Source organism: Engystomops pustulosus, chromosome 3 (assembly GCF_040894005.1).
Source record: "Engystomops pustulosus chromosome 3, aEngPut4.maternal, whole genome shotgun sequence".
NCBI lineage: Eukaryota > Metazoa > Chordata > Amphibia > Anura > Leptodactylidae > Engystomops > Engystomops pustulosus.
In genome coordinates this window covers 162,435,264-162,447,267 of record NC_092413.1, presented here as the reverse complement: position 1 = coordinate 162,447,267, position 12,004 = coordinate 162,435,264, and the positions used below count along the sequence as shown (strand labels likewise).

Genomic DNA, 12,004 nt, shown 5'->3' with positions numbered 1-12,004 from the left:
AAAATGACCACTGTGCCCATGTCATTGTGAAATATGCAAAATCACAGACACAGGATTAGACCTGTAACAAGGTAATGATTTACATTTTCTAAGTTTATTTTCCTGAAAGAATGCAATTTTCTCTTGGAGAATATAGCTGCAAATGTACCTAGAACAAGGATTGGGGATCATTTTGAAGAGGATCTGTCATTACCCCTGACATGTCTGTTTTGTAATTACTTGTATTCCCAATAAAATAATTCTGGAGCATTAGGTTTTGACTCCAAATAACTAAGTTTAGCATTGTAAGTATTAGTAAATCCCTAAGATATACTTGCACTGATAAAACTTTTCCTACTGCCTCTCATGAGCTGGCAGTGGCCGCACTTAGGACTTAGGGTGCACTTACCTGCACGCTTTACTATACACACACACCTCCTCACTGAGCACCCGTGTGTCTGTAATGAGGACACTTGCTGGAGGGGCATGTGGATGTCCCTGACTAGACCCTCAAGCCATCATTATAGTGAACACCAAGGTTTAACTATTTGCATGCATTGCTCAGGTGTAATTTTGGGCAATTCTTCAAAATAAACTCTTCAAGTCCTTATTATGTTTGTGAATTCCCTCTATAAACTCAGAGCTTTAGTTCCCTCCATTGATTTTCTATTGAATTTAGGTCTGGTGATTGGCTGCGTCATTATAGAAGGTTTATTTTTTTTCCTCCAAAAACATCTAAGAGTTTCCTTGTCAGTGTGTTTGGGGGCATTGTATTACTGATATGTCCACCTTTGTTTCAACTTTATCATGTGGCAGAAGGCAACAGATATTTATCAAATTTGTCTTTGGCAAACTACATAGAAAAAATGTACAGTGCTGTATGCTGAAAAAAAACAGATGATGTATTGGCTTTTGTATCATTTGTTGAGGAATCTGTCCATAACCATGCCAGGCATAAGTATATAGTCGGGGAGGCTGAGCTATGAGCTCCCTCCTGCAGCTGGCTGTATGCTATACATGAGGCCTTAGTCTCACTTTTTATACAATAATAATGATAATAATTCCTCTATTTATATAGCGCACACAGATTCCACAGAGCTGCAAAATCTGCAAAAACTGAGTTTGCCAAATCAGGCCCGGTCGCCATGTGGCTCACAATCTAATCAACCTACGAGTATGTTTTTGAGTGTGGGAGGAAACCCATGCATACATGGAGAGAACCTACAAACTCTTTGCAGATGTGGACCAGGATGGGACTTGAACTCAGGTTCCCAGTGCTGCAAGGCTGTTGTGCTAACCACTGAGCCACTGTACTGTCCACAATTATGGTTATGGACATATTGCTCAACAAATGATACGAAAGACAATGCATCAGCTGCATTCTAGCCATTTAGTTAATAAATAAGTCAAGTGCAAAACACTATAGGCCTCAAAGACAAGTATAGCCAACCAGGTAAACCAAGTCAAAACGTTTTTATCATATAGTTAATAATAATAATAGGTTCATTACCATCTTATTTAAGACACTCAGACCACAAAAAGAATGTGAAAATAGCAGTCTTCCCATGAGAATAGGCAATTCCCTAGATTAAAAAAAAACACTGCTATCTTCCAATGTATTGAATTGTGCTGTATGTTACCATAATGTTTACAGTGACTGGGAACGGGATCTGCAAAAATGTCTTCATCAATGATGTGCGGGCAACAAGTGACATTAACCTCTTTTTCCTTAGTAGCAATTCACAACTTCATTTAGGCGAGACAAGATGTAGAAGTACATTAACTTTCTATACCAGTGTTCTAGAGTCGCTGTGATGCCTTGGCTGCATTGTTAACATCATGATCCGCTGTGCCAGGGGCTAATTGCATCAATACCTGAGATCACAAGCTGTTTGTATCCTGTCACTCTTTCCAGATTTCATTCTATTTCCTTAATATGACTCGCTGACCTTTTGTCTCGGCTTATGTTTGTAGGATGTGTGAAGTTTAATAAACAGCACACGACAAATCCGCAGGCATCCTCTCTGTTCACAGATAGGAACGCCGACTACATAGCGAATGAAAAGTCTCCAGATCAGACCAATTTAAAGATCATACATGCCAAGTAATAAAAACGCACTTAACATCTAGACTGTAGGAGGCAGAGATTACTAAATTACTGATGCAATTTTTGAAGTCAAAATCACATGTACTTCATAGAACCTAAATAGAGCAGATGGTGCGTTTCCTTCCATCAATCTACCGTATTATTTGGACTATAAGGCGCACCATCAATAAATGCCTGCTAAAACGTCTAAGTTCATATATAAGGCGCACCTGATAAGAATTAATGACCAACAGGTGGCAGATCTGTGCACAGTTCAAGGCAGCTGTTGTCTGTAAGTAGGGTTCATATATAATGCGCACTAGACTATAGGTCCCACCTTTGATTTCTGAGAAAATAAAAGGATTTTTTGTGCATGGTATCCGTAATGACATTTTATTTTTCACAGAAGGTAATTCTATTTCTATACAAGCAAAGGATCAATTCAGCCTAATTATTGTGTAACGTACCATGGAGACAAAACTATGCACAATACTACACTGAAAAAGCTTAACCCTTACAGAGGTGATGGAGATCCGTACGCATGCACAGACATACGGCAAGGATTCACTGCAGACACCGAACGATCCACAACACGACGAGTCAACCACGTGTCGGAGAGCAAACAACTGAATATACACATGCCGCAGTGTGTTACATCCATAACGCGCTTTATCCTTACACCAATAACTGGGGTCTCTCAATATTATGTTGAACTAACATACAAATGCAACACAAAGCCTAAAGTACTGTATCTAAGCGTTTGAGGGGATAGCTATGGACACATGGTATGGACTGAAGGGCGGGTGATACGGACTATTAAAGTACAATTATGCACAGTATTAATAGATTATAGGCTATATATATTGTTTTATATTATTTTGTGTATAAGATATATTATACCACAATAGGATCCATGTTAAAGAGAGCATAAGACTGGTCTATATATAGTTTGATAACACTAATTGTGTCTAATATGGATATCTGATAACACTAATTGTGTCTAATACAGAATTGTCTCTAATACGGAGGTTTTGTGTAATAATAAATTGATGCGACTACCATACTTACTAGCTTACCAGCGCTTTATGTATGTTTTACACATTTTGTATAGCTCTGGGACAGCTTTATATTAGTTCTGGAGCACAGCAAGTACAAGGCAGGTAGGGCTTATATATGTGTGCCATCCTCTACAACATTGTATCCTTAAAGGGGTTGACTATAAATACCAAAATTTACTAGAGCAAGTACTAATAGGGTCACTCTTACAGTACTTACATGGATAAACATGCAGACCCATTGTGGCCTTCAGATTCATTATTAGCATAGTCAAGAAAACCCATTTTCTCTTAGACACCACAATGTTTCTGGATTCCATTAAAACACTGTCACCTCTACCACAACCCTCCATTTTAGTCACCTGGGACGTTTGCAGCTTATACACATCCATTATCACAGCGAGGGCATCAGTTCTGTAAAGAGACTATAAGAGCAGAACCAAATTACGGGACATGGAAAGATTTGATTCTAAGTTCTTCACAACAACTTTTTCCTTTTTGAAGATCAGTTCTACCTACAAATTCAGGGCATAGCCATGGGATCCAATGTAGCCCCCCCCAATACGCAAACACATATATGGCATATGGTCCTCTTCAAAGTATATATAACAAGAGATTTTTCAACAATGTTCCATTTACTGGCGCCGCTACATAGATGACGTGTTTTGCGTGTGGGTGGGTTCATTGGACTCCCTACAATCTTTTCATCAGTACCGCAATTCGATCACACCCAAGTTACAGTTTACATTACACTTTGACAAATCCTAGATGAACTTATGTACACTCTAGTCATACAAGATCCACAAGGGATCATCTCCATAGATCTATTTGTCAAACCAACCGAACGCAATACACTATTACACCTCGAAAGCTGCCTTCCACCTCAAACAAAAAAGTCTCTACCGTCATCCCAATTCAGTAGAATCAACAGAATTGTCAGCGATTCCTCCCAAAAAAAAAAATTTAAAAATAAAAAAGGCTATCTACCCAATTCCTCTTACTAACACCGAAACAAGACAAGAACAAGAGACACCAAAGGATAAAGCCAAAAGCATACCCTTCATACATCAATATCATCAAACATCTCCTCTACTCATTAGGGCTATCAAACAACATTGGCCACTACTGAAACAGACCTACCCCAACGTTCAGGAATTTCAACTCCCCCCCCCCCCAAATTTGCTACAAGCACAACAAGAATCTGAGAGATGGACTTGCCCTGATATAGAGCTGCACCTGATCTCCCAGAGAGGAGAGCCTCCGCACTGCTCTCCCCTCGCCCAGGTGTCCTACAGGACCTGTAGGGATGTCAGAATCATGTGATTGATCACATGCTTCTTACATCACCAATACGGCTGAGAATGGGGACATGCTGCCCACGGACAGGGTAAGAAGAAGGGGAAGAGAGGAAGGGGGGTTCTGTGCGTGCAGAGCTGTGTGTGTAACTGTATGGATGATACAGAGCTGTGTGTGTAACTGTATGGATGGAGCAGATCTGTGTGTGCTGTGCTTTAGTGCGACCAACAGGGATATTTTAATTGGGGTAAAATATATTTATCTTTTTTTGCCCTACATCTGGGGTGCGTCCTATAGTAAGAAGCGTCTTATAGTCTGAAAAATACAGTACCTTCTGGCGTGCTCTACTTTCTCCACACATCTTCTGGATGGTAAAACTACACATAGTATTGTGTGATCATACTCTATGTTTTCATACAATAAATGTACTTCTAATCCAGAGGAGATCTTTCACATATACCTTATACTAAGTATATATATTCTTATCCTTCTCCTTTTAATAATGTACTCTTTATGCTTTATTCAGATCCCCAGTTTACTTCCCCACTATACTCAACTATATACTGCCAATACATATTCTCCATTTTATTTTATTTTTTTGCATTTACTACTCAGAGACATGTCACCAGAGTGCTTTACTGACACAGCGATTCTTTAGATCTTCTACTATTCTCAGTGTTGCGCCATTCTTGCTTACGCATGTATTCCACAGAGTCTCATCTCTATAGCAACTTCTTATTAGACAGTCGGACCTGCGCAGTATAACTGGTGTGATTCACTCCGAGACATGCGCTATCCCAGCAGTATGTTGCACGCGCACTCAGTCCCCCCCCCCCCCCCCCACAGTAATCGCAGTATTCATCTCCGGTCAGGCGCAGTCTGCTTTGACGGACACACTTCTAGATGTGTGTAAAAGGCATTGCGCTGCCGCCAGTAAAGCCTCACTGGGACTCTTTTGCCATACAGCCTACAGTAAGTACCTCCCGTCCCACATTCTTGCTCTGCTCTCAGACTCTAGCTTCTTGTCATGCTCCAGTCTCTCCCATGCACCTTTTTTAGTTACCCACACACTGCTTCCTTAAATCTCCGCCCTATTGTAATGGTTTATGCTATATACCATATGCTGCTTTATATTCTATATACACCACGTCAACCCCTGTGCAGGTCCTGTCCTTTCTACATTCACATGTAAACATATATGCCAAATTTTCAGTAGATCTGTCTACTTTTCTAATATCTGATTGCTTCTCCGTCATATTAATATGTTAAATCATATAGGCATTCAACTATTGTTATACTACTTTACCTTTATGCAACTTTTACTGAAGCCATGTAATTCTTGCATATTCTCCATATTCTCCTGTTACTTAAAATTTTCACTTTATCGTTATATTGTGGTGAAGGCTATACTATGTGAAATATTCATTGAAAAATTTAAAAAAAGAGAAAAAAAAAGAATACAGAACATGTGTGCCAAGTTTTCTGATTGGACCTAGGCTCGCAGTCTGCCAGCCAGACAAGCATACAATCGATTACAGTAGTGGTGCAGACAGGCAGATGCAGGTGTATGTGCCGTGCCTGCGCACACTGATGACGTCATTGGCAATTTGTTGCATGCAATGGCCTTTATTTCTAAGAACAAGAATAGCCTGTCGTATTTCACATGAAAGTTCTTTTTTTCTGGCCATTGTGAAAGTTTCATAGATGTAATGCTCCAGATTCTCAACCACCTCAAAGGAAGGTCAGTTTTATAGTTTCTCTAATCAGCCAAACTGTTTTAAGCTGTGCTTGCATACTTGAACAACGGTTTTCAAGTGTTTTCTAAACATCCATTAGCTTTCTCACACAGTTAGAAAATACAATGGGGGAGATTTATTAATCTGTCTACGACAGAATTCTGTCGTAGGTTGCACTAAAAAAAAAAGTGTCTGTACCACATTTATCAAGGGTTTTAGACAGTTTTCTGTCTCTTATGACTCGTTCGACAAAAGGGGTGAGGACTGCAAAAAGGTGCACAGTCTCACACCAAAAAGGTCAGTGCGCCAAAAATACTGCTGACCCGACAGAACTTTGTCCTAATTTTTGGGCGTAAAGTAAGCCAACTAATAGGAGGTGCAGAGTACGAGTAGACAGTCTTATACTGCACCAGATTTATCAACCAGCACCGGACACTTATATGAATATGGTGCAGAATAAGACTGCACTGTCTAACCTTAGGACACTTTTTATAAATCTGCCCCAATGTACCATTAAACCACTGGAGTGGTGGTTGTTGGAAATGGGCCTATATACACCCACATAGCTATTGCATTAAAAACCAGATATTTGCAACTAGAATAGTCATTTACCACATTAACATTTTATAGAGTGTATTTATGATTCATTTAATGTTCGCTTCATTGAAAGAAAATGTGCTTCATTTCAAGGAAATTTCTAAGTGACCCCTAGTGTATATGCAAATAAACTTCACAGACCATTAGGGGGGTGGAATAACAATAGTGATGACAATCTCTGAAAGATATTGGGAAATGTGTAGTTGCTAGTATCAGGAGAAATAAATATTGTATGTGGGAAGTCTTTATATTGCAAGTTATAACTTCTGACAATGATGACATTTTGCTGCTGTTCTGCCATGCACAATGCCATTTTGGTGATCTATGCAGGATCACGCCATGTGTTACATTTTTCTTCCCTGCACCACATGCACACCAGGTGCTGTTCCCAGTGGAAATGAAATTTTCTGTTCAGATCACTGAGCTGGCATCTCTCCTTCGTGATGAAAAAGCAGAAAGTTGTGTACTCAAGTCAAGCAGACAATGAGATAAGACAAAAAACACAAACAGCAGATGATAGAAAGAGAAAGGACCAGAATACACATGATAAACAGATAAGTGAAAGAAAAGCAGAACAAAATAAGACTGGGATCACATCCGTAGAATTACTTTCTGTTTTGCTTTTTTGTTATGGAACAACACAAACAGAAACCAAATATCATAGCAGCCCTTAGTATCCGTTCCCGCAGACAATCCCGCAGAATGCTACCTTCCATTATGTTTATCTAGGGGCTATTCTCACCCCTCACTCAGCACAGCAAAAAGTGCTCACTGCACGAGTGCTGAGGAAGAAGGGCGGAGTGAGACAGTCTGTAAATCCAGATCACAGAGAGGTAGGGTAGACCCCCCAGGATCATTAGCATCATTTTAAAAGTTTATTTTTGAAGGAAGGAGACCATGGACAACAAATATAAGAAGATTACCACAGTCACAGTGCCTGGATCTATGAGTAAGTGTCCCTGGTTTATCATGCTTGATTTTGAAAATAGATTTCCATTAAAGGGGTTATGCAAACCCCTTTGGTATTGCAGCTTAGCTCTATTGACTTCAATGAAGGAGAGCTACAATGCAAACACAAACTATGTTCAGGCGTGGTGCTGTTTTTGAAAGAACGCAGTTATGTTCTTCAGATTTGACAACCCCTTTAACACTGAGTATATCCATTTGAAAAGAACCTCAGGGAGTTCAAATCTAGGTGCTGGAGCAAACACTCGAGGACACACAAAGACTAAAACAATACATAAAAAATAACCATATAGTATTCTAGACGAACACATACAATGTTAGCTTTTTCAAATTTTTGAGAATAACTTATTTCTCCACGGCTGAACACCATGCATCCTAATGGGGGAAAAAAAACAACAGCTGTACAGATCGAGTGCAGTTTTACCATGCCCTGGATTTAGTATTATGCTTAAGCAATCTGAGAAGCCCTTCCCCAGTCTGAATGCTATTCAGGTTGATGCATTCCTAATCCTTCAAGATAAACTCTGCCTTTCTAGAATGACAAATTGTTTCCACTGAGAAATTACGCTACGCTACATGCAGATACTTCACCAAATCAAGTTACAACTAGTAAGCGCTTTCAGACTGTGAATGTGTTACAAGCAGCAACAAACCAGTAAAATACAAGACAAATTCACGTAAACGTGTGTTTACTATGTATTCCGCATCATGTCTCATCCTGGATATGTTATATATTCTATACATGAAGAGACAGAGTTGCCAACACACAGCTTACTTGGGAAAATCACTCTCAACAATGACTCACCATTTCTTCGATTTCAATCTAGGAGCTGGATTCCGGGGGATTAGAAATAGGGCTCTCATGGGATGCATATCACAGAGTGCTAAAGGTTAAGGAAAATATGTTAGAGACGGCAACCGACAGCAAGACGACATTTTGTGCTCAACGTAAGTGTGAAATTAAATTTTAGGCAATTGGCTTATAGTGGGAGAAAAATGTGCCTTCTATTAACACCTTAGAGCTTTACATTAATCCACTGAAATCGAAGCACTAATACTTCACAGAATAACAAGTAAATTATAGACTCAGCGCCACAACAGTCACAGATGCTGTTTTGGATGGAAACGGTATAAAGGAAACTGTTACAAAATACCTTTTCTAATAAAATTTGAAATAAAATAATGTTAAGACTCATATGCGTAATTGTTACTATCTTCATGGCAAGTATGTTTTTATTATATGCCAGATTTATACACCAGGCCATCTAGACAACCTCTGTGGGTTGTTTGATCAAGGAGTGTCCGGAGTTACCGGAAGAAACACAAAAATTGTTAATTTTTCTGTAAAAGCAGATGTAAAAAAAAGTCTCAGGTTAAAGACCATTTTTGCAATGGTTGCTACACATTAACAATTTACATTGGGCCCAACTATACATTTTTACCCTTTTTAAATTTTTTATTACCCAAATTTAATTTCGGTGAAACCATACAAACATTTTGAAACATACATTTTCAACTTTTACATTAGAAAGTTGACTAGATTAGATTAATATATGAAAGTTGGTCCTGTGATGCATGGATATATTAACATCTACAATGAACAAATCTACAAAGAAAAATTTCTTCTACACTTTTCATACAACCTATAATCCGTGCAATTCAAACAAACCAAAATCTTTTGGATGGAAAAAAAATAAAAATAATGAACATAAATTATGTGGCTGAATAAATATGTGCACACTAAAACTAATACTTTGGTGAAGTACCCTTTGAATTTATGAATTTTTGGCTAGACGTCTATCAATGTGGCACATACACTATATTCAATCTTCATGTCACCCTCTAGATTTTGAACAGGACTGGTCTGCACTCTGTATGGGCCATTCCAAAACTGTGACTTGGTTTTAGTGAATCCATTCTTTTGTTGATGTGGATGTACTATAATCTTTGGGTTGTTGCTGTGCTGAAAGGTGCTTTCTCATCATCTTCAGGGGGTTTTTTACTGATATTTGGAACCAGTCACAATTTCCTCCACCTTGAATAAAGCCTAAAGCTATATTCGCACTGCCGTTGCCCGCCGTACCGTACGGCAGCACGCGGGGAGAGGAGGAGGAGGTGAGCTCTGCTCACCCCTGCTCAGGAACATATGGCGCACGGCGCCGTAATACGGGAAGAGATAAGGACATGGCCTATCTTTTTCCCGGATACAGAGCGGTACGGTGCCGTGCGCCCATTGCCGTCTATGGGGGGCGAATATCGGCCGTATATATACATATGTTGGCCGTATATGCATCCCCCTTGCGGCAGTTTAAATATCGCCTAAATCCCAACCGAAGAAAATCAGCCGCATAGTAGCTCTCCACAATCTCCACCATTATTCACTGTGGCTCTGGTCCTCTTCTAGTGAGGTTTAGTGTGTGTTGTAGGGCCAAATAGGTCAGTCTCATCAGACCATGACACATTTTCTACATGCGATGTAGGCTTTAGCAAAATATAGCCGAGCGTGGATGGCTTTCATTTAAAAAAAAAAAAAAAAGAAAGAAAAAGCTGGATATTGTTGTCATATGTAGAACACAAAAAGTTCTTGCCAAAAATTCCTGTTGCTCCTTTAAGGAAAGCCTACACTTTACATTGCAAACTCATTATGCGATTATGGTCACATTCAGATTTCGGCATTTTGCACACAAACATGTGCAATCAAGGGCAGTAAACAAGGGGCAGGAGGGCCCATATTTTATTTATCATCAGAGTGAGGTCCACTCACATACCAATGATAGGAGAAGAGACTCCCAGTGGCCAAACCTTGGCTTGAATAGGACCTGCCCTGAGCTTTGCGTCTCATACACTGGGACGTGCATACCACACCTGTGTGTATGAGCCCATTAAACAACATGAAAACGTATGCTGGCTACAAAAAACGAAAGCAACTAACACAGAAGCGTTTGTATGCAAGAGGGCTTAGAAATGTTCTGTATCACGAAAGCTTGCAACATACGTATCAAACATATCATTAGGGTCCCGCAATTAACCTCAAAGCAGCCAAACACAGCCTGTAGGTCCATTTTCACCAACAGACATATAGTTGCACAATTCAATCATATTCCTGTAAGGAACTTTAATGGTATAAGCAGTAATACGGAGACAGCATTACTTACGAGGTGCTCCTTCCGCCATCTCTATGGCTGTTATTCCTAAGGACCATAAATCACTCTAAAAAAAAAAAGCACAAAGAGCATTTTGAAGCAGAAAATATTTTGAAAACATCAGAGAATTTATGAATGGTTTGCAGCTTCCTATATTATAAGACGTTCTAGCATCAATGTTCTGTTTTCTAGATAGAAGACTCATTCCGGATGAAAAATAATGAATGAGTGAAGCCACTGTCAGTCTATATTGATGGAAAATGCTTTTCCAATAGCGATGGGCTGTGGCTTTCAACCCTGATGAACTGCGACAATGAACAAGATGAATGGTTTGTCACTTGCTGCCTGGGCTCCACTCCTTTTATTATTTTTCTTTCCCAGTCAAATGAAATGAAGCTTGGAGTGGGACAGCTGTGAGACTGCAGCACTCGCAGGGCTTCACAATAAATTTGGCTGGAGAAGAATATGATCTGCGTGAATACAAACAGATTCAAAGTTCTTTAAAAAAAAAAAAAGACAACATTTTTGTGCTGCAATAGAGGTTCAGCTTTGAGGACACTCAGACCACATTAACACTGCACTATTTAGTCCATAATGTGAACTCATATTAGTAAACCAGGGATGGATCAGAAATGTAAAAAAAAAAGATGAAAATCTTTCCATATTTGTTTTATCCGTTTAGGATTCATTCATTTTCAGTTACAAATGCTTATATAAAATACAGAAAGGAATGTGCTAATGTGAAAGTGGCATTAATATAATTATTAACTATGACATTTGGAGAAAGTTATACATTTCCATCTGCCTCCAGTCACCACTAGGGGGACCCCTGACACTCTCCTGTACACTATTAACACACTAAACTCAATAACCTAGCAATATGCAGTAATTGCCCAAATGGTAGGCAGGCTATGTAGGCGATCGTAAGGACTTAAAGGGAACCTGTCATCAGGGACCTCATTTTCGCTAAAGACAGGTTACAGAAGCCGATCACACCTGCAGTGCAAATCTGCCTTCCTGCTTTCTCTAAACATTTGCATTACAATATAATTTTGTGTTATAACTTACCTTGCACAGCGACAGAATCCTCGGTGTAGTTCCAAGGATGCATTTGAAAAAATAACATGTATGTGCTGCCTTGCCTCA

General features: G+C 39.4%; 1 protein-coding gene across 16 annotated transcripts in view; it reads right to left on the bottom strand.

Annotated features, from left to right (window-relative positions):
• Positions 1-12,004, bottom strand: part of TNIK (TRAF2 and NCK interacting kinase) — a 169,872-nt gene that overhangs the window by 69,232 nt on the left and 88,636 nt on the right. For all 16 annotated transcript variants that reach the window (XM_072142812.1, XM_072142806.1, XM_072142801.1 and 13 more), the window contains exons 8-9: positions 10,871-10,925; positions 8,521-8,599 (exon numbers count right to left, since the gene is read on the bottom strand). In XM_072142812.1, coding sequence (XP_071998913.1) covers positions 8,521-8,599; positions 10,871-10,925 — 134 coding nt within the window. The remainder of the gene's footprint in view (positions 1-8,520; positions 8,600-10,870; positions 10,926-12,004) is intronic.